Below are 24,491 nucleotides of genomic sequence, written 5' to 3'. Positions count from 1 at the left end.
CCGAGTAAGTTGTTAAGTTGCCAAGCAACTCGGTCGCCAACTAGACCTAAATCCACTGGCCTCCTTGAAAGGTAGAAAAGGGGCGGCGGCACGTGTAAGTCCCAAACGACGATCAATCTTGTCTCAACAACGGTTGCCCCAACTCACCGTGCTGAACCATTTCATTGTGGATTACGCAGCATTGATAGCAATGACACACAAAACAAGAGCGCAATTATCTTGGACAGCTAGCTTGCGAATGACTTGTCTTGTTTTGTGTGACCTGCCCCGTCCCATTTGGACGTCTCTATTAAACTGTCACAGTCATCAAGTATATTCGTGACATTGACTGCATATGCCCTTGGTAATCTAGTCACTACCATAGCTACCTTTCTTCAAACCTCTTAACCACGGGAAATATGGCGTCGGAAATCGCTCTCGTTTCATTTGAGACTGTCGCCGTCTTCGACATCTGCATACACAGCATTGCTGATGACTCCACGGTCAGGCAAAGCGCCGAGGACAGGCGGATTGGGTACAGTGGCGGTACCGCTACTATCAAGGGCTTCTGGGAGCAGATTCTAGAATGGAATGACCACGAGATGGGCAAGGTGTAAAGCCTTGGCAGGCTGTCTTTGATGACCTCGCAGAGATGGGTTTTTTGCTGGAAACTGTCGTGCGTAACCAGGGGAGGGAGACAGTGAAAACACGTACCCGGGCATCACATAGTGATTCAAAGCCATTCTCGCCAAAATATGACTGGAATATACATAACCAGGGCTGGCCTAGTTATAAATACTTAGGTATGCACAAGTGGAATTCAATCTAGACCGGCCTGAGGAAACACGGAAAGCACACCACGACCATCAAGTAATCCAACGAAACGCTTAAGCAAGGGTAATTTTTTACCCTCAAAAATAAACCCCAACTCCCTTGGTATCAAAACAAGCACGAGGGATTCTCCCCAGAACTCCGGGAACAATGCAAAAGATCAAACCCCATATGACCAATGACCATGTTACTGCCCTCATGACGTCGGAGCTCTTTCCGCAGCAGGCAGGCTTCTGCCGGCAGAGTCGCGAGCTGGAGCCTTTCCCTTGCCCTTACCGTTGCCACCGCCCCTACGCTCGTCCTCGCTGTTCCAGTCGATTTCCTCGGCAGCCCTACCCCGGGGCTTTTTTGCCTTCTGGTCCACGAGACGCGGCTGCTCACTCGATGACCTTAACATCCTAGATCTCTCATCTGCGCGGTCGTCGTCCTCGTCTAGGAGCTCGCCGTCGGCGGTATCGAAATCCGGCGCCTCGATCCACTCCCGGGGCACGACGCAGGGCAGCGCGACGCCAATGCTTGCCGCTCGGTTTAGCCATCCGGGGCCGGGACGTCCCGTCAACTTCATACATAAGTATGCAGTGAAGTGGTTGCAGTTCTTCGTTAGGAGATTGTAGGCTGTGCCGAGAAACTCCTGCGAGGCGTCGCGGATGATAGTGTCGATCTCGCTCTGGGGCGAGAGCGTGAAGCCTTGCAAAATCTCACATTTGAACGTGCCTCCAGGCGGCTCCGTCTTCGGCCTCGTCCAATAGACACCCGTCACCCCTCGTCTGTCGTGCCCGCCGTATGCGTACTCCTTCCCGTTGATGACGACACCCGAGTGCAGCAGCGACGTCCCCAGAAACCAGAGCGTTGATGATATACGGCCCGGCTATGATTGCGCATCAGCACCGCACCAGCAAATAAGGCCGGACTTCAGGGAAAAGGATGTCCACAGTAAAAAGCAGATAAAATAGGCAGCGTTCTTACGGGAAGGAGATCGTAGACGTGGATGACGACCTCCGTCTTCTGGAGCGACAAAGTCGACCGATGCGACTTTGCGAGCTTTTGCTGTTTCCGAGGAGGCATTGTTTTAGTTGGAGCTTATGATATGCTTGAACAGGCGGAAAAGCGTCCCTCTCGGAAAGCTTGCGGCGATTGATTGATGCCGAATGCTCCGAGGTTGGCTTGGGTGGGACGAGGCAAGACAATCGCTGGTGCTCGTGGTCTGCCAAGCCCAAGGCTGAAAGACAAAGAGGATACGCCGCAACCAGATTAACTACCGGAATTGGAACGGAAAGCAAGCCTCAATCTAGAAACACAAGATCCAGGCAAACAAATAGGGCAGGAGAGTTAAGTGTAGGTAAGTTGGTGACTTATCATAATGGTAATAAAAGCTTCCTGATATTCGGCGGACGTTAATCAGCCCCAGTCACGCGGGGACAATTGGCGTCAGAAAGAGCGGCCCTGGGGGCTCGCGGGAGGAGCAAGCTCGCCGCCTGGTGCGCGTACTGGCAGCTGGACTGGATTGTATGGAGTATGTACGAATTGACCAATTAGGGGGTGAGCGTAGTGATATGATGTAGAGCTCACTTTACAGTAAGCCCGAGCCCCACCTCAAGCTTGATGAACTGATGAGCTCGGTCAAATAATCTTCCGGTAATCTGCTAGCAACCCCACCCTCAGGCTCACCAAACTAGGCTAACTGGCGCAAAGGATTTTCCCGTCAAAAGCTCAACGAGAGAAAAATCTTGAACGATTCACAAAGTGATTTCCAGCGGACCAGAACATCAGGCGATCGCTGGACGACCCGTACAAACCGGCACTCTTCCCGGGTTGCCGCGGATCCAGAGCGCTCGCTCGGCTCTGATCAAAGCTGGTAGGCAGCCAGTGCCTAGAGGCTCGTCACGACGACTTCTATTCTTCGTTCTCCCTTTTTCGCTTCTCCACTACGTCTCCTTCGAACCTTTGCAGCTAGCTCTGCTTTTTTGAACAAGCCTGTGCTTGACTGTACCGTCATCTACATCTCTACTCGTCACTATAGCAAGCGAAACAAGATGGCCCCCAAGAAGCCCGTCCAAGAGGAGAAGATCCTTTTGGGTCGCCCTGGGAACAACTTGAAGAGCGGCATTGTGGGTCGCCTAGTTGGCCATCGTCCCGCCAACCCTGCTAACCCCCGTGGGCGATAGGTTGGACTGGCAAACGTTGGCAAGTCCACGCTCTTCCAGGCCATTACCAAGTGCAACCTGGGAAACCCCGCCGTATGTACGCCCTCGCCCCTACCCTCCAGATGATAGACGTGCGCCTACTGACTCGGCGCGTAGAATTTCCCATATGCCACCATTGATCCAGAGGAGGCTCGTGTCATCGTCCCCGATGAGCGGTTCGATTGGCTGTGCGAAAAGTACAAGCCTAAATCCAAGGTTCCTGCCAATCTCACAGTCTATGACATCGCCGGCTTGACCCGTGGTGCCTCCACCGGCGCTGGCCTTGGCAACGCTTTCTTGTCGCACATCAGGGCCGTCGATGCTATCTTCCAGGTTGTTCGTTGCTTCGATGACGCAGAGATTATCCACGTTGAGGGCGACGTCAACCCGGTGCGAGATCTTGACATTATCAGCGAGGAGCTAAGACTCAAGGATATCGAGTTTGTAGAGAAGGCGCTCGAGGCCAAGAAGAAGATCACTCGCCAAGGCGGCCAGAGTCTGGAGCAAAAGAAGGCGAGAGAAGAAGAGGCCACTATTGAAAAGATTCTGGCGTGGTTGAAGGACGGCAAGGACGTCCGCAAGAACTCCTGGGCCCCCAAAGAAGTAGGTCCACTTCGTTTGATTTTCTTTCCGTTTCACCAGCCTTGGCCCCACCCCCCTACTTTCCTGATGAGAAACGGCTACAAGCCTGCTATTAAACCCAGCTCGATGAGCACTCAGACAACTTGTTGTTGAAGGTGTATTGATATCAAAAACATTCTCTGAAATATCCCTCAAACATTAGTTTGATCTTGCACTAGCTACACAAGTCAGTCACTAACTATTGTTTCAGGTCGAGGTTATCAACCCCCTGTTTCTTCTCTCTGCCAAGCCGGTAGTCTACTTGGTCAACTTGTCAGAGAAGGACTATATCAGAAAAAAGAACAAGAACTTGGCCAAGATTGCCGAGTGGATGAAGGAGAATGCGGCGGGGGATCCCATCATCCCCATCTCCGTCAGCTTCGAGGAGAGGCTAACGCGCTTCGAAACCGAGGAGGAAGCTCTTGCGGAGTGCAAGGAACTAGGCGTTGAGTCGGCTTTGCCCAAAATAGTCACCATGATGCGCAAAGTCATGAACTTGGGCAGTTTCTTCACTGTTGGCCCCGATGAGGTCCGGCAATGGACTATTCGGAATGGCACCAAGGCACCGCAGGCAGCAGGCGTCATCCACACTGATTTCGAGAAGACGTTTATTCAGGCCATTGTCTACAACTACCAAGTTCTCAGGGAGCTTGGCGATGAAGCAGAGGTCAAGGCGAAGGGCAAGATGATGACCAAGGGCAAGGACTACGTCGTCGAGGACGGCGACATCCTGCTAATTAAGGCCGGTGCTGCCAAGGCTTGAGACCATTCCGACGCTTCCATAGACACGAATATTATGAGCACCAAGAGGTCGTTAAGCAACGCTCTTTGGCATGAACTCATGTCTTTTGAGTCTGTTCGTTAGGAACAGGCTGGTACTGCAGGAAACTTAGCAGATCTGCGGAAGTTGCATGCAATTTTGACCGCAATTTCTATACCGATACCTGTCAAGTTCTGACTTTGGGAACGGAATGCGCCGGATTTAGTCTTTCGGTTGATCTCCTGAATTTCACTAGAGGGGGTCGGGTTCTATGTATCCTTTGCCTCACATATACGGAAAGGATTCTTATAGTGGTAAGGGTAACCTGGAAGGGCTTCCCGTCGGGGAACGATATGGCATTATGCCCGGCGAGACGGCTAAGGTCGGGCTGTGTTTATCACCAGGACGCCGTGCCGTGGATCCAATGTCTCGGTTTCTTCAAGTAATACTGCCGCAATCTATGTTTAATACAATACCGGGCTTGGGTCCGCGACATTGATGGTGCTTTGGTTTCTGGGCAAGTGAAAGAAAGATTAAAGATTAATGGTCAGGTCGGTATCATCCCGTCCCTGTCATGGGACGGAACGTTTAAGCAAGTACGGATAGCTTTCAAAGCTTGATGGTGTAGATATGAAATGGTGCTAGCAGGTCTTTGCGATGCAGAAGCCTCCCTGCAAGAGGGCCTGGGGGTTATTGCTGCATCGATCCATGGCTTGCATGTTGGTGTGCATTGTGCTCTCTTGACTGGAGCTTTTGGTCCTGAGCTTCCAGGCCAGGATGCCCAGGCTTCCACCCAAGGTGAAAGACAGCCCCGCTTCTCCAAGTCCCGGGAGATCGGCGCAAGCCCAAGAGCTTAATCTGATTGGCTGCAGACATCTGGCAGTGCCGCTTGGTGCCTGAGTTACCCCAATATCTGAGGTAGGCTGCTGATTCTGGTCTGGGATGGATTGATTCAACCTTGCAGAACCGACAAATTCGACCTGTTTCAGACGAAATCAGCAACCGAGCCAGCCATTTTACCTAATACACAACAACGCTGACATTGTATCGTTTGCTAACCTGAATAGCGCTGCCCCCAGCCATTGCCGTTTCTGCCGCAGCCCGGAGACTCCGAGTTCCGTTCCCAGACCAACTGCCCGACCCGAGCTCCGCGTTGAAGGAGAACCTCGATCGCGTCAACAGCTCGAAGACATCGAGCCGAGGCCTATCGACCTCGCCTCTAAACTCGAGATAGACATCGCGGCGAGATCGATTGCATGGTGCCAAATGGTGGCCCAGTCGCAACAGAAACTACACCGAGAGGAGTTGCGACGCGCGTTGAGTGAATGCAACCTCTAAACCCATTCCTCGCCGCCTTCTCCAAGAGCCCCTTTCTCGTCCAGTGCTCGCCGGCCCAACAGCACATTCTGCTCGTCCCCTGTACCGATGTCCTCCTAGACTCCCGCGACACCGAGACCGGCGCGCCGCTGCTGGCCTCGATAGCCTCCGAAGAATTCCTGGGAAGCCATGTGCTGCGCATTCCCGCACCAAAGGCGCACGTCGCGGGAGGGAGGGATGTCACGCAGAACCTGCGTGAGATGAGAGGCAAGCCGAAGGTCTACAACACCCTCAACGGCAGGAGCATTGTCATCAAGGATAACTACCTGTATACCAACAAGGGTACGCGCTGGGCCACCCTCCCACCCCCCCTCCCCCTCCCCCCTCCACCCGCTCTCCGCCCAGGACACGCCGCTAATCAGTACTTTTTTTTTCTTTTTCCTTTCTAGGATTCAAGGCGTTGGCCCAATCTAGCCTGCTGAACGATGCCATATGGTACCCCGACACCCTGGATCCGAGGGCCTTTCTGGTCTACTATATATCGCGCCCACTGGTTGGATCATGGGACGAGGTCAAGATCGCGCCAGCCATACTCCCCCCATCGCCGAGCATAAGACCCGGCCCCTCGCAGAATGTTGCCTCCGAGTCGAGCGAGTCTGCCGGGCTCCCGCGGAAAAAGGATATCAAGAGCTTTCACGAGCTTCTCAACAATTTCCCCGTTATTGCCAAGCAGATGCAGGCGGGCTTGGAGAAGCTTTTGCGCGAGTTCACTGTGGTGTTTGAGCGGCCTTTGCCTCCGCCACCGTCTGCTGTGGATATCCCGGACCCCGAGCATGTGGGACCGATAGCAAGCGCCATGATCAGGGCCAGGTCCAACAGCACCGGGAGTCCGGGTGCCACGAGGGGAACGGCCAATGGACACCGGGTTGTCGAGAACTTTTTTGCCGAGGACGACGAGGACGTCATGAGGGTTTCGCTGGAAACGGCCGTAACCGCCGCCATAGACCTGTTTCAGAGTGTCGACAAACACCAGCTGTCGCTGCTCGGCGCGACAACTGAGCTGACCGGCCCCGTTGTCGAGCGACTGATCGAGCGCTATATCACGGAAAACGTGCATCACCTGTTATTCCCGCGACTGGCGGCTCTTCGACGGCCAGACGACCTCGAGTTGGAGGCAAAAATACGGCAAATGGACTTTATTGACATCTCTCAACTGGGTATCCTCATTGATGGGGGGTCCCAGGGAAAGCGGGACGTTCTCTCGCGGCTAGGACGCGCCGTTGAAGAGTTCCGAAGAATGCCCAACGCTACCTGCCCGCAAGAAATGATGGAGATACTCTTGTCCACAACAAAAGCGGCGACCCATTTCACCGATGCACCAACGCCGGGACAACCGAAAGCTCAGACGTCTGAGAAACCCATAATGACCATCAACGCAGATACCCTGGTGTCCCTTCTGTTATATGTTGTGATAAAGGCACAGATCAAACATCTCCAAGCACGGCTCACATACATCCGTCATTTCATTTTCATAGACGATGTGGATAGTGGCGAGATTGGATATGCCCTTAGCACATTCGAGGCTGTTCTCTCTTATCTCGACCGTGAGTCTGGAGGCCTTCGGAGAGCTAGCCGACGGAACAAGGCTCTGTGGGATTCTGTGTCGAGAGGCGACATACCCGAGCTCAAGAACATTATGGAGCCAGACTCGCACTGGGCAGAGGAAGATGATTTTGCCGTCGAGTCTACTCCGTCTTCCAGGAGGGCGTCCTCCAGCGGCTGGAGTTTCACAAATGGAGCGTCCAGGCGGTCGTCATCAGCCTTTACTGTCTCAGAGAGGTTCTCGCTAGGATCTGGACTCGGTCATGTGTTTCCGTTCCAGAACGAAGATGGAGACAGGGGCAATGGCGGCAAAGACGAGTCTCCGCCGCCACCATTCAAAAGAATTAAAAAGGTGTCGATGGAGACTAGGAGCATGTCTATCGGTTCCGAAATCTCATTCCGGTCGATGCCGGCGAGTATCGGCACATTTGCCAGTGGGGTCGAGGGAGACACGTCGATTGAGCGACTCTCACAAACACAAGACGCCTTTGGGGAGTCGGTACCCATGATGGCCATCCAAAACCAGCGGTTAGAAATCCTAAAGTATCTCCTGTCGCTCAAGCAATACTACTCGGCCGAGGTCCTCCTCGACGACCAAAACAACGAAGGCACCACCCTGCTCAGCGCGGCTGTTCAGCTGGGTCAGCCTGACATTGTCAACGTGGTTCTTGACATTCTCTTGGAATCAACCGACGACGATAGAATGCGCGATTGCCTCACGATTCAAGACACCCGCGGGCGTAGCGCGGCTCACTACATATTTCATGCTCCGTTCTTAATAAAGAGAATTGGCAAACTGCTGCCATGGCGGCAAAAGGACAAAAACGGACAGACACCCTTGTTTGCGCTATGCCGGTCCTATGACCATCCTCGCTACCACAGTATGGTGGAGGAGGGACTGGAGGCGGCAACCAAGACACAGGCGGACGGCCGGCTACTTCACCTCGATGACCATGTGGACACCAAAGGGAACACTCTGCTACATATTGTCAACGACGCCAAGCTGGCACTGCGGATTCTCCAGCGCTGTGATGTTGACGTCAATGCGACAAACGAAAAGAGGTTCACGGCGTTGATGGTGGCCAGTAAATATGGCCGCTTCGACATGGTGCGGGTGCTGTTTAGCGACCCCCGCGTCGACGTCACTGCGAGGGAGCTGCGAGGGCTGACCGCCGTAGAGCTGGCCAAGGACGACGAGCTCCGCAACAAAATCGACGACCTGGTTCTCTTCTCCCTGATCCCAGGTCCCGATTCACGCACGACCGGTGTCGTGCGGTCCTATTTCGTGGAAGACGCCTCGATCCGTTTTGTGCTCAAGTCCGGAGCACCTGTCGACAAACAGAGCTATGCCGTTACGACTTGCCGGCGTTCTCTGACCGACTTTGAACACCTGGCGAAGCTGCTCCAAATGGAGAACCCGGCCTCGTGGATACCGTCGCTCTCAGATCTACGCTCACCCACGCAGATCCCGTCCAAACCAAGTAGGGCGGTGCTCAAGGACCTCCAGGTGCGGATGGACTGGTTTCTGCGTGTTCTGTTGTCTCACCCCACCTTTGCAACACACGAGATGTTGTGGGAGTTCTTCCTAGTGCCCGACTTGCAGCTCGACACGATGGCCGAGCGCAGCAAGCTCAAGGCAGATGCGCTCGCCGAAAAGGTGCACGACGAGCTGGAGCCGGTTGAGGACCTCAAAGAAGTGGAGCAGTTTGTTGACCATGCCCGCGACATGGTCCGCAGCGTGCATTTTTCGACAAGAAGTGTCGCAAGGCGGGCAAATGTAATGGGGAACGCTGCTAGTGGTAAGTTTGGAGCAATAGTCCATTCAGGGAGAAGAGGGGGGCGGGGGGGGGGGCAGTTGCAGACAGAACCGCCTCGCGCTAACAACAATTATAGATCTATACGATGCTTCACAGATACTCACCAGAGCGCTCAGCGCGCTGCCCTTCTTGCCCTTGTCACATAGTTCGGCCTTTGACACCTATGTGCGGAGTCTGGCGCCTTCCCAGTCCTCACCCTACGCCCTCTTCTTCACCACGTTTTTCGCTCTATATGGCAACGTAGAGGCCATCCTCAAAGCACTTGCACGGCCGCCGCAAACCATCGCTAAGATCATAGGAATCCGCCGCGAGGTCGAGCGTGGCTACAGCTCCCTCAACCGGTCGTCGCGATGGCCGCTGGGCCTTCTCGACGACACGCGGCAGCGACTCAACGAAGAGCGCGAGGAGAAGACGCGTCGTCACGAGATTGAGGCGGAGCTGCTCAGCAAGGAACTCAGGTATACCCAGCAGACGGTGGCGCTGGAGCTCGCCGGGTGGCGAGACATGCACGAGAAGATGGGCCGCAAGGCCATCAAAGACCTGGCCAAGGGAATGCTCATTGCCGAGAAGATGCGGCTGGACGGACTGCAGCGTGCACTTAGGAAGGTGAGGGATTCTGCGGCTGCAACAGCGCCCGCCGAGGTCGAGGAGCCTGTGGTGGACGGCACGCTCCAAGGCGTTGGGGGAGAGCAGACCCAGGCAGGCTCCTCACTCCCTTCTTCCGTGGCAGCAGACGAGGTCGGAGGCCGCCAGAGCGTGACAACAAAAGGAATGGCAGAACTGCTCACCGACACACCGCTCCCAGCGGATGGCGAAACGCCCGGCACTGGCGAGGAGGCCAGCAGTGGCCTTGCGGCGTAGGGGGGGCGTGTGTGTGAGACGAGGCGCCCTCGAAAAACGAGCGGGATGTCGGATCTACGCGGGAACGAAAGCCCCTCAAAAAATAAGATATCAGCGATTAACCTGTTGGGCGGGAGGGGGGAAGGGGCCGCGTGGCTCAGCTGGGCCGGCCGAGACGAGGCCCGGCGTATAGCGCCTGGAAATAACCTGCATTGTACACATACTATCTTTTCTTGTTTAGTTTGCTTGCCTTGTTCTTTGGCCCCCCTTTGCCGTCACTGACGGCATGAGGTCCTCGAAGGTCTTGTTTTCGACACATGCAGATAATACACATAATATCCAGGCTGACCGACCGGCTTGTCTGTCTGTTTCGGTGGTTGGTAATCAGTTGGACTAATTTTCTGTAACTTTACTTCTTCACTTAGGGAGACGGGAGAAACCTTGGATGGCAACGGGGACTAGGGGTTTCCAGGTAGGTAGGTAGGTAGGTAGGATGGGACAGGACGAGATAGACTCGTCTTTTTTTTTCTGGTTTGGGCCAGCTTTACGAATACTACCTGATATTATAATACCGAGGAATGTGTTACTGTGTCTTTCTGTGTCTTTCTGTGTCTTTCTGTGTGAGTGAGTGAGTGAGACTGTGGGTGAGACAGAGAAACACGAGTTTGAATCTTGCTTCCTTTCTTAGAGGCGGGAGGGCTACCCTGCAACGGTTTGAGATGGTAGACTCCACTGCAAAATGCACGATGAATCCGGGCTGGGAAAACGGGTCGCAGGAGGGGTGAGGAGGAAGTCCAAAGTTCCGAACAAGACGCAGTTGCATTGCAGGTCGGCAGATTGACATGACTCAACAAGAAGAAAGTGAGTGCTTCATCAGCCCGGGAAGGAAAAGAGCGGTCAGTTGCTATTTTAGATGGGTCACCTAAGGTGAGGTAAGTAACTCTGTCTCTCGGAGTTGCGGATACAACGTCGTCTCAAGTCTCAGCCCAGACAACTGACTGACTGACTTGTCGGCTCACCGAGTAATAAACACCTAGGTCTGGTGTCACAAAAGGGACAAGGTACGAATACGTAGTAACAACAACAAAAATGCATGATGCACCAAGGAATCATCCAGAAAACAAAACAAAAAGCTTGGTATTGTGAGTCACCCTCGCCTCGATGGACACAGAAACGAAACGAGACAAGGCAGCTTGCTGTTAGGTTAGACTAGCCCAAGAAAAGCCAACATGAAACAACAAACCGGCCGGAGTCCCGTCAGCGTCGACATCATCTCTCTCTCTTTCTGGGAATGGGTCGCACTAAAGGAAGTAAAAGAGTCATAATTCCCTAAAGAAAGAATCGTTCACTACAATCAGAGTCCTAAAGCGCAAGATAAGTCAAGAGGAAAAGCGGGGTGGCATGTCGTCGGAGCGCTACGAACCAATCGACACGAATGCGACGGGTCGAATGTCGTAAGGCGTCGCGCCGCCATTGGCCACGTCCCCCCGGACGCGCCGCATGAAGAGATGCCGAGAGCGCCAGCGAATCGAGATCTGACGTTGCAATGCGCGCCGGGGGGGGGGGGGGGGCGCTCAGGCTTCCGTCGTTTTCGCGCCAGGCCCAGGCCGCGCCGCCGCGCTGGGCCTTCTGATCGTCGACTGCTTGCTCGTGGGGTGGAAACTAGATGGAATTTTCCAAAGAAGCTCAGGTCGTCAGTTCGGTTCCGGCAAATTTTCTTCCCCTCCTCCAGACCCAAAACAGTGGAGGAGGCAGGGTAACTTCAAACCTGAGGCTTACCGCTCTCACAGAGAGCGTTGCACAGCCACATCCGTCCGTCCCAGGTTAACGGGCGCTTAAGCCGAGGGAGATTCTAGATTGCGGCAAGACGAGACAGACTGACGGCCGATTGATTGCCGGCCCTCTAACAATTTCAGTAGCCGCCAGTCTCTTTTTCAAATTTCCAACGCGACGGGAAGTTGGAACCGACGGGCGGCTGTTTTGTGTTGCCCCCTTCCATCCGTCGACCCGCTGGAAGTGAGGTCTATGGCAGCTGTCAAGTTAGACGACTGACTGTTAGCGCCCAGCACGGCATCACAGCCCACCCCTTTAACAACACCACTGGCAATCTTTTGTATGCGAAACTCGCAACCGCTAGCTGGCGGCGGAGGTACCTGAGGCGGGAAGCGCCCGCGCCTCTCTCGGTCCGCGCTTCCCTTCCCCCAGGCCCTTCCCAGCGCCTAACCACTATCCGCAACCGTAACCAGAGCTTGTTTACACAGCAGGAATGGGCCGCCGGGCCCCTTCGTTGTGCCAATCTACGGCACATATTAAAGTTAGGACGCCGGCAGCCGGGCCCAACTGCTGGTAGGCGCGACCTTCAATCTCACCGCTACGACACGACAATTTCAGTAACCGCTCGCTTCGTTCCTCTCTCCCATCTAACGCTGTACGTCTTGTCTTTTTGCCGGCTCCTTCGTGCAAAATACACGCGGGCGAGTATCATCATCAGCCCGACCAGGGGGGCCCCCCGAAAAGGCTCCGGCTCCCGGTCCCAACGACAGCGTTAGACGGCGCCGGGGGAGACGATCCTGGGCTGCGAGAGAGACCGCCGTCTCTATTTTTGGCGTCGTCATCTGACCTTTGCGATCTCTGTTGTCTCTCTCTCTCCCTCTCCCGCTAGCCTAGGTCCACCCTAGATTGCAAATTGTAGAAAGACACACAAGGCAGCGAGCTCGCAGCATCAGCTCGATTAGTTACAGGCAAGTAACAACCAGACGCTAGGCGACGGCGGCAGATGGATAGATGCCCAACTCTGCGAGCGGGAAAGCAAGCATGCGCTGTCTTAGGTTCGAGTCTGGAGTAGTATTTGCATTGTAGGCATAGTCAAAGTATGATGAGTTGTTTGCGGGGAAGACTTTGGTCTGATCAAAATCCAGGGCTTTCGAAGAGAAAAGTGAAAACCACATCCCGTAGCGTACTACCTTAGCTTGGGTGTTTGTTACATCCGCAGGTCGCACACTCGCCAGTCAAGAAGCTCGTCCCGACTCCCGTGCAGTTTTCGTCGCGGCCTTACGGATCAGGCTTGCAGAGAATGCAGGGCTGTCGGGCAAAAGAAAACGTGCGTATGATGCGTGCGAGTCCATCGTGTCGTGGCTCGAGTCGCCAAAAAGCCGCGCCTATGGATATCCGAGAGTGTGGCATCGTGGCGGCACCGCACCCGTAGACCGTGGAGCGTGAACCGTGAACCGTGAACCGTGAACCGTGAACCGTGAACCGTTGGGCGCGCCGCGCATGGAGAGAGTCGCGAAGCTCTCCTTTTTCCTTACCAAAATTTCATCCCACTGGGATTGATTGACACGGCACCCCACCTTCCCCACATCCGCGTTTGGCGCCTCGTCCCACCACAAAAGGCGGCCGAAAAGTGGGACGGACGCTAGATAGAACTGGGGCTGCCATTGCGGGCTCTCGGTTGCAACTGCAAGCAGCCCAGACGGGCCACTCACAACGCACGCAGGCTTGCTGGACGTGCGAAGCCATGTGTCTAAATATGACTCATAGACGCCCGCATGGCGGTTTGCATGGGCAGTTGCTCCGGGGCCAATCACGGCGCCGCATCGTGCATCGACTGCTCAAGTCTCAGGGAGTAGGGCCGCTTCTCTTGTCATCTGCTTCGTCGTTTGAGGTTTGTCTCCCACTCTCGCTCAGCAGTTACAGCAGCAGCAGGTGTGAGTGTGAGTTGTCAGTTTTTTCGTGGGGGAGGGGGAAAGAGCGAGTCTGAGGTTGCTGCTGGAAGAACAAGGACGAGGAAGGAGCTTGGGCCAACTGAGCTTTCAAGGTCTTCTTGTTTACCCGAAAGGGAAAGCCCGCACTGGCCCAAACACCACTTGCACTTGCACCTGCACTAGACTGACGACCTCTGTTTGCCTACTCTCCGTTCTTTTCTTCCAATCTGCTAAGCTAGTTAAATTGGCAGTCTCTGGCTCTGGCCTGCCTCTTTTTTAATTACTCGTTGTGTCGAGGCAGAGCAAGTGCTCTTGCTAATTTGCCACGCCATGCTCTCTCTGCCGTCTGACGCTACAGAGCCGCCGAAGCCAACCCGCGGCGAGTAGGTACGTACCTACTCCCGCGCTTCTCGGATGTCTGAAAGCAACCTCTTACATGGCTGGGCTCCTCCATCGGGCCCTGCTTGACGTCGAGCGACATGAAGGGTCCTCGGTGGGCGCCATCGTCTCCGCGTTTCAGGTTTCCTATTTTCATCCACACGCCCAGTTGGTACGTACATCGTACATACCTCTAGCTGCAGCTCTAGGGTGGAAGCTCTCTCTTTACATACCTTGGGCAGGGTACATACCTTAGGCAGGGTACGTACCGAACGATGGATGATGCCCGTCGGTTTCTTCTCGCGCGGCATCCATCTGCCCAAACCTAGCCAAGCCAAGCCCAAAGACAGACACGCTTCGCGGTTGTCACCCTCCATCGCCAGTTGTCGCGCCCCGGAAACCAGTGCCTTGCCCGCGACTCGATCCATCCATCGTAGGTCCGCCGCCGTCCGGCCACCCATGGCCTATGAACCTCTGCGCTTCCGGCAACCCTCTGGCGGGCGAGGATAAGTATAGCCTCTCTCCCTCGTCTCATCTGTTCATGTTGTTCATTCTCAAACATCGCCTTCTCTATCCTGTCCTGTACTCTCATCCCTTCCTCTACCCCAGCATATCAACAAGATCTCTCAGGCAGAGGTCAGTCAGGTTGAGAATCGCCGACGACAGCAACACCGCGCCACCACTCCGTTCTCCGTCTCTCCTACCCTCTCTTATTCTATCTCGTCGCTATAAGCCACACCGGAGCCGGCCTCCCTTGTTGTCCTCACGGATACTTTTGCTGTGCTCTAATCTATAATCTGCCGTGTCGTGTGTCGTAGTCGACGCACTGCTTTGATCAGTCTTCATCATGTCCACGTAAGTCTAAGCCGTGTTTGGCTCCCTTTCCTCGTGTCGTCTGCTGTGAGCTGACCGAATTTCTCCGTAACCAGTCTGGCAGCGGATGTCACGTTTGACTTCACTTTTCCACCATGCGATCCCACTACCCCTCCGAGCTTTACTTTTGATCCGTCTCTGCTTGAGATCCCCTACAACCCTGGCCACGCTCGCTCCAGTTCGCATGGATCCGTCTACTCCTTCGAGTCGTCGCCCTCCGACTCGGTCGCCGCTCCCAGCACTCGCCGGACGACGCCGGCCCGCTCCCCCATCCGCACTCACGGCCCGCTGCTCCTCCCCAAGATCCGCAGCCAGGACCAGGCCTTCACGCCCTCGTGCCTTGCTGCCCCTGCTCCTAAGCGTGCCCGCACCATTCCGGCTCCTGTTGCCCGCAAGAGCAGTGCCTTCCGCCCCTCGCACGCCCGCAGCTTCACCAACCCCGAGACCATCCCTTATTCCGCCGCCGTGTCTTTCACTGACGACAGCAACAACTTTCTTTGCTCTCCCGTGAGCTTTCCCCAAGACTCTGCCGGCCACTCTCGCCGCGCCTCCACGTGCAGCCTGGACAATGTCACGCTCGAGAAGTACGGCTTCCCGACCTACCGCCAGATGCCCTCGTATGTGCCCACCGCCCGGTCCAGCTGCAGCCCGACCCCCCCGCCGCAGCCGCAGCAGCTCCAGGCCCACCTTTCCCAACCCGACCAGTTTCTCTTCCCCCAGCAGTATGTGCCGCGCGCTCCCTCGCCGCTGGCCGCTGCCGCCACCATCACGCCCGATCTAACGCCCTCCACTACTCTCTATTCTTACCTCACCTCGTCGAACCCGGCGCCGTCGCTGGTCCGCACCATCTCGTTCCCCCTGCGGGACCCTCACATCAAGAACTTCTGGTGGGACGTTCGTCAGATCCGCCCCTGGAGCAATTTCAATGCCTCGGCCATTCTGGCAATGCCCGGCGCTTCGGCCTGCCTCTCTATGCCCGTATCTACGGCGCTCCTGCCTAGCCCAATGGCCACCCAGAGGCATCCCGAGACCGAGTCGGCCCTACACTCCATCTATACCTCGTACTACCTCCCCAAGCTCAACAATGCCCTAGCCCTCTCATCTCAGCGACCGTTGCAGCTCTCCGTCCCCTCGAAGAGCGCAGTGGCCGCCGTGTCCCCCAATAATTCAGGCATGGCAACCGACTGCATGTTCGTGGCCAATGTCGCGGGCGAGTCCGCCTCTGCGGCTGCCATCTTTGGTGGCAAGCCGACGGCGCGCGTCGTCGGGCTCGTGAAGAGCTTTGACCGCTTCAACACGGGCATGCGCGTCGAGGGCAATGTCAAGCGGGTCGAGTACCTCCGCGGACTTGCACACCTCCACCACGCCATGCGCGAGCACGGCTGCCGCTACGGCTTCATCCTCACCGAGATTGAGATGGTGTTTGTGCGCAACGGTGGCGACGGCACCCCGCACTTTGGTTATCTCGAGGTCGGCAGCGTGCAGCTCGCGGCCGCCGCCCCTGAGGGTGACACCCTCGATGGCGCTGGTGTCCCCACCGACGCTGAGCAGGTCCAGCTTACCGCGTGCCTGACGCTCTGGGGTCTGTGCATGCTAGCGGGCGATGAGCCTATGAACGGTCATGCCCACTGGCGCGCTGACATTGGTGCCCCTGCCGAGGGCACTCGCCGCAAGGCTCTGCCTCGCGATGACTGGATGCCCCAGCCCCAGCTGGCTGAGAAGCGCGAGGCGAAGCGCTCTCGCGGCTGGGTCTGGCCCGAGGATGCCATCGGCCGAAAGGAGCTTGGCAAGCGCGGCGTCCGGTACGGCGCTTGCTGAGTCCTGTCTCTAAAGGGCTCTGGGCTACTCTCTAACCTACGTATGTCTGGACTGGATTCAGACATGCTTCTGCAAAAGTCTTCTGGTTAACGATTGATGCCGAAATCTCTCCTGTCTCTGCTGGGCTCTGATAGGAACAGAGTATATATAACGTACATACATAGATGAGAGAAGACTTATGAGCCTAATTTTTCTTACTGTCTTTTTTTTTTGGCTGGCTCAAAAGAAACGGGAAGCAGAAAAGCTCTTCAACTGGGAGGCAAGATCTCTGGGGCATATTCTTTCCTTTATCGTGGTGTGGTCTTGGAAATGTTTTCGTCTCTCACGGTCATGGGCATTGCAAATGGCAGGGCACGGGGGATACCTGGGGGTAGAAATGATATAGTTTATTGCTAGATATTACTAGTTGTGAGTACTACGGCCCTAGCCTGACCTTACTTAATACAAACTACATACATACATTACTACCTCTCGGGCCTTGCTTTGGTGACATTCTGAAGTGAAGTGAGAGCAGGAGAGCAGGAGAGCAGGAGGCATAGTTGGCTGGCAGACTTGCTTCGTACCTACATACCTTGGGTGGAAACTCGAGGTTGTTTTCACTTTCCCGGGATATTGAGCCGTCTACAAACGAGTTGCCGTGTTGAGAAGTAGTTTTTTTTCTCTATTTGGTAAACACAAGTTCCAAACACACACATAGACCCCATTGTTCCTATCATATCGTTGCTTTAACTTGTGGTCATTTTAGTGTGTGCGTGGTGATGGATATAAGCCATTGATCTAATTATAGAAGTCGCTCCTTGAATAGAAGAAAGATCGGACCAGGTATCAATCACTGCGAAGGCGCTATTGCATTTCACATTTTGGTAAAAGAAACAGAATGGGGGAAAGACGAAGAAAGCCGCAGTAAACGAAGAGAGGGGAACAAACACGATAAAAGCAACAGTCGATTCGTCTATTCAACAGTCAATGGTGTATTGTATTGCGGCGATAGAAGCGAAGAGGATAAGAACTGATCCACAGTCCACATTATGAGAACTCCCCGTGCGCGTGCTCTATGCGTTCCCCCTCCACGGTGATATTCTCTACGCCGCCAATTGGTCGACTGTCTCAAGAGAAAGAGAAGAAGAAGAATGAATAAAAACGAGAAAAAAACAAACAATGCATACCACTCTTTCTTTCTTTCCCCAAAGTTTCAGTTACGGGCGAGTGAGTGGTTGTGCTTCTTTTCTATATACATGGTTTCCTTTACACGCTCGCTCGCCCCTTACATATATGGATATATACATGAATACATAGAATGTCATGGTAGGGCTGTTCTATTCGGGCTTGGGCGCAAATCCCAGCTTGAGGTCGCCGCCGTGGAAGACGGTGAACTGGGCCTTGAGGAAGATGTCGCCGTAGATGGCAAAGGGGAAGCCCTCGCCGCTCTGGAGGCCGCCATAGCAGAGGGTGGCCGTGTCGAACGAGTCGGTGTCGGCGGGGGCGAAGTTGATGAGCTCGCCGGGGACGACGGCCTTGTAGGTGCCAATGTTGAGGTTCAGGTCCGGCAGCTTCTCGGTGCACGAGAAGACATAGCCGCCGATCTGCGCGTTGTTCTGCGCGCTGGGCACCTCGGCGTAGTACGCCGACGTGATGGCGTCGGGCAGCATCAACAGCGTCGTGCCCGTGTCAGCGATGGCCTCGTGCGGCACCGCCACGGAGGCGCCCGTGCCCACCGAGTATCCGTCGGCCGCAAACTGCCAGAAGCCGTTGGTCGTGTTCACGTCGACAAACGAGACGGAGCCAGTGAACTCAGTGGGATCGATAAAGCCAAAGTTGTAGTTGCCCGCTGTTTCCCGCGTTAGCATGGAAGACTTTAATAACCCATTGTCATACGGGGTTTCGGAATTCTCTCTCTCTTACCCTCGGCTTTTTTTAGGTTGGCTGTGAACAGAGGCATGGCCAAATTCTCCATGGCGTTGGCGAAGAAAGTCTTTTGCTTGGTCGGGCTGACCTGATTGATGGTGTCAAAGGCGAGGCCAAGGAGGCCCGATGACGCAGTGTCGTTGGTGAAGGAGCCCGACACTTTGGTGGCAGACTCGACCGCCTGGGTGTCTACTGTCACGCCGCCGACTGTGACGGTGTCCATGTAGACGTTGCCAGAAGAGCCACTGCCGTCTCCATAGCGAATGCTCCAGACACTTCCCTCGAGTAACTTTGAAGTCGTGCTCTTGGCCATGTCATAGAGCTTCTGACCGCTCTGCTGGGCGGCCGGGGTCTCGGTGCTGAACACCCACAGATCAGAGGATCCAGTATCAAAGTTGAGCATCAAGGTCTGGGGCGGCGTGCCGATCTGGACAGGAGCCAGGTATTCGACGTCGAACAGCTGGGGCGTAGCAGAAACCTCGCCTTGACTGTCGTCATCCAAGGTCTGGTTTCCGCCATTCATGGTCCCATTTCTATAGATTCCTGCTCCTGCTCCTGCACCCGAACCGCCGGCCTTTTTCGGTTTAAGGCCTAGCTCGATAAGGAGGGCATCGAGAAGCTCAAGCAGCTCTGGTGGAAAGTCGAGGCCGAACTTGGCGTAGACCTTTGCGAGAGCCCTGGGGCCCTTGCCCAGCTGCTTGAATCTGGAATTGTGGACCTGGGAGAGAGTGAATGTCGAGCCTCCAAGCGTCGAGATCTTGAAGTCCTTGGGGCGGACCTCAACGACGCGCGGGGCGCCAAAGACCAGACCCGCTGAGAAGAGAAGAGAAGCCGCGGCAGCAGCGTGGGTGAAGAATTTCATGGCAGACAACTAGGGGAGCTAGACAGCCACCAATGGACGAGAGAAGGATGGGGAAAATAAATAAAAGGAGCGTGGTGAAAAGAAATACCTATCTACTATGCAAGGAAGGTAGGTAGGTCAAGAGAGTTAAGAGAGAGCGAGAGAACACCGCCAAGACTGGCTGGCCGGCGATTAAGGAGGGGCAGAAGCACAATATCACACGAGCAAAAACGACAAACGAAAGACGAGATGGCAATGAAAATCATCAGAGGGACAAACAGGAAGATAAAGCGACGATGCCCATGCTAGAGGCAGGGTAGGGAACGAACGGGGCCCGCCGTATAGTGGATCTGGGGCGGACCGATGAAGTTGTCAAACAAGCTTTCGCCAACTGATCGCCATCGCCGGCTCTTTCATGCATTGCCATTGTCGACGGGGGGTAGAGGGAGAGGAGGGGGGTCTGTTTCAAGGTGATAGATCTATTCGCGGGCCTATCACAACACGCAATCAAGACGAGACGGCATACTTTCGGTTTGAAAGCGCTAGGGAAATATGGCTGGGTCTGGGTATGGGCCGTCACCCTAGATGCAGATGGCCGGGGGAGCCTTCCACACGCAGGCACTGTTTTCGGCCGACCACTGTACAGGCTGATGTACGCGGAAGGAAGGTGCTGTTCGTACTGTATGTATGTAGTCTGCCTGCCACTGGGGAAGATTCGGGACCATAGACAAGACAAGGGGTATCATACAGTACGACGCCGGTTTTGATTGCCCGTACGGCATTGTAAACAGCCCCGACTTCGCCAAGACTCGAGACACGAAAGGCGACGATCGTCAATGGCTCGGAATCCTCTCTCTTTACAGCGCTGAGCATACTGTACTGTGCGTATTGACGCGATACCGAGTGGAACCGAGTGGGTTCCAGGGACGGAGTAAAATCTAGAGCTAGGGGTTGGCCAGTGGGAGCCGGAATCGAAGCATCGGACAGTGACATGGATTCTGTGGTGAATTGCGGTCGCTCTTCATCGCAATTTTGCAGTAGTGGAATTGATGCCTGCAAACAGGAGCCAGCTTGGCAGTGACGGGCTCCTCTCACTGGTGACGGCACTGGCTGGGCTTACAGCGACAAACGCTCCCAGCCGTTGGGGCGCCCGCCTAGACTTTCCCGCTTGGCCGCCGCGCCAATCGACGCCAAACCCGACACGGAAGCTTGCCAACCTGAAACACAGCTAATTGCGAATAAGCTCCTCAACTGCTTCTTGCGGCCTTGCCAGGCTGCTCATGATAACGGCCGCTTGGCGGCTCCGCAAATGACTGCACCTCTCAATTACAGACTGCCGCGTCTCCCGAGAGGCCTCGAGAATCCACTACACTTGGGCAGTGGGCGACTACAGTACGTACGTACTATGCAGTAGTATTCTTCGAGATGCTGCCGCCGCTAGGAATTCGAGTTTACATGTCAAGGGCCCATTGAGCAAGTTGATTTCATGTGTCGTCTGTGCGTGTCAGTGTGTCTCTCCACGCTCGCCATGCGGGCACATGGCGGAAACCGCCCCGGCAATTGAGCCGAGCAGGCGGGAAACAAGTCTGTGTGAGCCTCTGCGCCTCTCTGGCTAGGCTGGTTCGGGAAGCAGGTGCAACACAGCAACGCACGCCTGTGGGTAGATCGTGGTAGATCAGGGGCGCCGCGAGTACAAGCCACCCGCGGACGGCGGGGTGCAGACGGAAAACACTGCAGTTCGCGAAAAAGGGGAAGGGTGACCAATCAGTGTGCTGCAAGGTCCATATACTACAGACTTGGTCGGCACTCTGTTGCAGAGGAGCATGTATAGTCATGACGCTCTCTTGGTGCAGGTCATGACACTTTTTAATAACGGAGGAAATGCTCGCTCAATATCGAGGGTGGCGACGGTTAGGGATAAGTTGGTCTTTTCATGCAGTGCGTCACCGCGAATGATCCTCTGTCGGGCTTCCTCGGAGCCTGCATCAATGCAAATATTCCGGACCCTTCTGTTTCTAACGTTAGCGAACATTGGAAGGCACGATTCGATGTGTTCATGACTGCCTCTGTGGGGCCCCTCTGTCTGCTCATGACCTGTTGCGTTCCACAGACAGGCATCCCATCCCGAAAAAGCGCAAACCGTGGTGCCGAGCGAACTTGTCAACAACAAACCCGGGGTCAGAAACGTCGGAACGAATCTATGTAGGTAGTACCTCCCTACGGTGTAACAACGGGCAATTTTGGAAGCAAACTTGAAATGATGACCGAAAATCTGTAAGTGCTAGTAGTACCTTCCTTGCCTTGGTAGAACATTGCATGAAGTGGCGCCATTCACAAGGACTCAGTCCCTCCTTCCTTGCACTGTAGAGACGATGTTTAAAGCCAGCCTTTGGCACTGGCGTGTAGACGGGCCATAGCAATGTGATCCGAATCCCGTACCAGAAAGGACGAACCAAATAGCTTCCTCTCAAGTGAAAGACGACGGTGGCCAGACATATACCTCCCACTTAGAACCTGCGAAGTCACCGCAAGCTATCTGCTCGTAATTTGCGACAACAAATCCCTATCGGAGACAAGTTCCAACTATGTGCGCATACCTAAGGTGGTAAGGTAGTTAACTCGCCAGTCTACCTACCTTGGCTTTGTCGGGACGGACCGAGGATCAGAAAATTAGCAGATATGGCACTGATCGAACAAACAAAGACATGAAGAGGCGAGTTTGTTATCTCCTAGGATACAAATGGAATTCCAATAGTAGCAGTACCAAAACAATTAAAAGGTACTAGACTACATTTACCCCTTTAAAAAGGGGCAGCTTTCAGATGACAACTGGAACCAGCTGTCAGTCTATGTCTGCCAGCTGAATTTGCGGTTGCATCAAGCGCCGAGTCGCCAAACATTACCAAGCAAGCCGCCTAAAGTTTGCCTCTCATCAGTGGCCGTCCGCCACTGAATACCTTACCGCCTAGACACTTCGGTAGCCTTCGCCCAGCGTGGGCGGCGACGGGGCAAGGCAAGGCAAAAAGACATGACGTGGCTGCCTGCCTGACACGCAATTCTGGCCTTTAGCATCACGACGTTGCAGCAACAGTTAACAAGTATACTGTAGCTGCTGACAATGATATGGAATTTGGATTAGATTGGTTTCTGGACGGTTCCTTCTGTGAATTCCAAACCCAACTCATTTTATACCGCCAGCGCCCTGCCTTTTAGCTTCAACCTACACAGCCTTCCGGCTTCACCTATTCCGAACTTTGCTGGCGACGCATTTCCACCCTCTTCTACTTGCACCTTTCCACGTTTTCTTCACCGAAAAAAAATCCAAGAGAAATACCAGAGGCAGCAACAAGACCTGGGCGCTTCCGCGTGGGCAGAAAGAAAGAAAAAAGCCATCACCCAAAATGTCTGGCCACGACCCGCTCGTGCTCTCCTTCTCCCACATGAAAGGCTTCGGCCGTGAGAAGGAGGCGCTGCACACACTCAAAAAGATCGCGTCGCTGGTGAAGCCCATCATGCGCGCCCGGGGCTGGAAGGTCGGCGAGCTGGCCGAGTTCTATCCCGACGAGCACAACCTGCTCGGTGAGTGTGTCTGTCTCTATCATCTTCTGAGTTAATAGCTAACACCATCCAGGTCTCAACGTGAATCGCGGCCAGCGGATCCTGCTGCGGCTGCGCTACGCCGGCGACCGCACGCAGTTCCTCCCGTTCGAGCAGGTGGCGGACACGATGCTGCACGAGCTGTCACACATTGTGCACGGTCCACACGACCAAAAGTTCCACGCCCTCTGGAACCAGCTGCGCGACGAGCACGAGGGCCTGGCCCTCAAGGGCTACACGGGCGAGGGCTTCCTGTCCGACGGCTACCGACTGGGCGGCAGCACCCGCCGCGTGCCCATGCACGAGGCCCGCCGCCTGGCCCGCGCCGCCGCCGAGAAGCGCGCCACCCTCTCAACCGGCTCGGGCCGTAGGCTAGGCGGCGCCGCCCCGCGCCCCGGCGAGGACATCCGCCGCGTCATCGCCGGCGCCATCGAGCGGCGCAACCAGACATCGCTGCAGGGCTGCGGCAACACCAAGCACAGCGAGCGCGAGATCCGCGACCTGTCCGACACGGCCACGCGCAACGGCTTCAAGACGCAGGCTGATGAGGACGCTGCTAACGACGCTGCCATCGCCCAGGCCCTGTGGGAGCTCGTCCAGGAGGACGAAAAGGCCCGCTACGGCACCGCCTACATCCCCCCCAGCGCCGAGCACCCCGCCGGTAGCAGCCAACAGACCGACGCCGGCTACGGCCTCGACGGCGGCAGCAGCAGCACGTTCTCGCCGCCACCGCCCATCCCCACCGGAACAAAACCGGACCTGCCACCACCACCACCTCAACTCGACGACAAGGAACAAGAATGGGAAGGGAACGAACCAGCCGCCGCGAGCTTCTGGGCCTGCGACGTCTGCACGCTGCACAACGCCGCTGACCAGACAGCCTGCGACGCCTGCGAGACGCCACGGAAGCCGGCAAACCCGACAGAGCGGACCGTGATCGACCTGACAACGAGCCCGCCGCCGAAACTATCATCCTCATCCTCAAAACCTAGGAGGCGACGGACCGGGAGTGGTGGTGGTAGTCGCGCCGCGAGACTCCCGCCGCCGCCGCCGCCAGCACCGGTAGCTGTCGCAGCGACGTGGCAGTGCTCGTTCTGTGGCAACGTTATGGAGCGGCAGTGGTGGACCTGCAACGTGTGCGGGCGGATGAAGGACAGTTCCAAGTGATAGACTTGGCCAATGGTGTGTGGTCAGTCAATAGGGGCTAGTAAGTCGCTTATGGGGACCGGGGGATTCTCTTCTTTTTTCGCCTTTTTTTCAAGGGGGGTCTTTTTGATTTATTTATTCTGTCACGGTTGGTCTGTCGGTCTAGGGGCGGCGCATGAAAGGGATTGGAAAGAGGGAACCTAGGATTTTGGCTTTCGATGATACCCCGGGTGGAATTTCTGTTATTGCTACGACTCATACTACTACTACATGCTCTTG

General features: G+C 55.3%; 6 protein-coding genes across 6 annotated transcripts; 4 read left to right on the top strand and 2 right to left on the bottom strand.

The window, feature by feature from the left end:
- Positions 1-643: 643 nt before the first annotated feature.
- B0T26DRAFT_684234 (PPPDE putative peptidase domain-containing protein) lies at positions 644-2,366 on the bottom strand. Its single transcript, XM_060440833.1, has 2 exons — positions 1,777-2,366; positions 644-1,678 (listed from the first exon to the last, which is right to left on the bottom strand). Exons 1-2 carry the CDS (start codon positions 1,873-1,875, stop codon positions 1,007-1,009), a joined length of 771 nt encoding a protein of 256 aa, XP_060302301.1. The 5' UTR covers positions 1,876-2,366; the 3' UTR covers positions 644-1,006.
- Positions 2,367-2,843: 477 nt separating this feature from the next.
- Positions 2,844-4,377, top strand: B0T26DRAFT_745463 (P-loop containing nucleoside triphosphate hydrolase protein; the record flags this gene model as incomplete). Its single annotated transcript, XM_060444565.1, has 4 exons — positions 2,844-2,918; positions 2,976-3,047; positions 3,111-3,596; positions 3,826-4,377. The coding sequence occupies 4 exons, from the start codon at positions 2,844-2,846 to the stop codon at positions 4,375-4,377; spliced, it is 1,185 nt and encodes a 394-aa protein (XP_060302300.1).
- Positions 4,378-5,699: 1,322 nt separating this feature from the next.
- On the top strand, positions 5,700-9,971 carry B0T26DRAFT_669831 (uncharacterized protein; the record flags this gene model as incomplete). The annotated part of the gene is made up of 3 exons (XM_060439109.1): positions 5,700-6,033; positions 6,141-9,092; positions 9,187-9,971. 3 exons carry the CDS (start codon positions 5,700-5,702, stop codon positions 9,969-9,971), a joined length of 4,071 nt encoding a protein of 1,356 aa, XP_060302299.1.
- Positions 9,972-14,879: 4,908 nt separating this feature from the next.
- B0T26DRAFT_745461 (uncharacterized protein) lies at positions 14,880-16,723 on the top strand (the record flags this gene model as incomplete). The annotated part of the gene is made up of 2 exons (XM_060444564.1): positions 14,880-14,887; positions 14,962-16,723. 2 exons carry the CDS (start codon positions 14,880-14,882, stop codon positions 16,721-16,723), a joined length of 1,770 nt encoding a protein of 589 aa, XP_060302298.1.
- Positions 16,724-18,039: 1,316 nt separating this feature from the next.
- Positions 18,040-19,490, bottom strand: B0T26DRAFT_632023 (aspartic peptidase domain-containing protein; the record flags this gene model as incomplete). Its single annotated transcript, XM_060436411.1, has 2 exons — positions 18,040-18,551; positions 18,626-19,490. The coding sequence occupies 2 exons, from the start codon at positions 19,488-19,490 to the stop codon at positions 18,040-18,042; spliced, it is 1,377 nt and encodes a 458-aa protein (XP_060302297.1).
- A 3,156-nt stretch (positions 19,491-22,646) lies between these two features.
- B0T26DRAFT_19103 (WLM domain-containing protein) lies at positions 22,647-24,332 on the top strand. Its single transcript, XM_060433681.1, has 2 exons — positions 22,647-23,048; positions 23,101-24,332. Exons 1-2 carry the CDS (start codon positions 22,871-22,873, stop codon positions 24,231-24,233), a joined length of 1,311 nt encoding a protein of 436 aa, XP_060302296.1. The 5' UTR covers positions 22,647-22,870; the 3' UTR covers positions 24,234-24,332.
- The last annotated feature ends 159 nt before the right edge of the window (positions 24,333-24,491 follow it).

This window comes from Lasiosphaeria miniovina (assembly GCF_030549165.1).
Source record: "Lasiosphaeria miniovina strain SMH2392-1A chromosome Unknown B0T26scaffold_1, whole genome shotgun sequence".
Lineage (NCBI taxonomy): Eukaryota > Fungi > Ascomycota > Sordariomycetes > Sordariales > Lasiosphaeriaceae > Lasiosphaeria > Lasiosphaeria miniovina.
Note: the sequence above shows the minus strand (reverse complement) of the source record. Positions and strands in the feature narration are given on the sequence as shown.

Excerpts from the sequence above, each read along its gene's own strand:
- B0T26DRAFT_684234 (XM_060440833.1), bottom strand. The coding sequence starts at position 1,875 with ATGCCTCCTCGGAAACAGCAAAAGCTCGCAAAGTCGCATCGGTCGACT. Across the intron at positions 1,679-1,776 it reads ACGTCTACGATCTCCTTCCC|CCGGGCCGTATATCATCAAC; the intron begins GTAAGAACGCTG and ends GCGCAATCATAG.
- B0T26DRAFT_19103 (XM_060433681.1), top strand. The coding sequence starts at position 22,871 with ATGTCTGGCCACGACCCGCTCGTGCTCTCCTTCTCCCACATGAAAGGC. Across the intron at positions 23,049-23,100 it reads CGACGAGCACAACCTGCTCG|GTCTCAACGTGAATCGCGGC; the intron begins GTGAGTGTGTCT and ends AACACCATCCAG.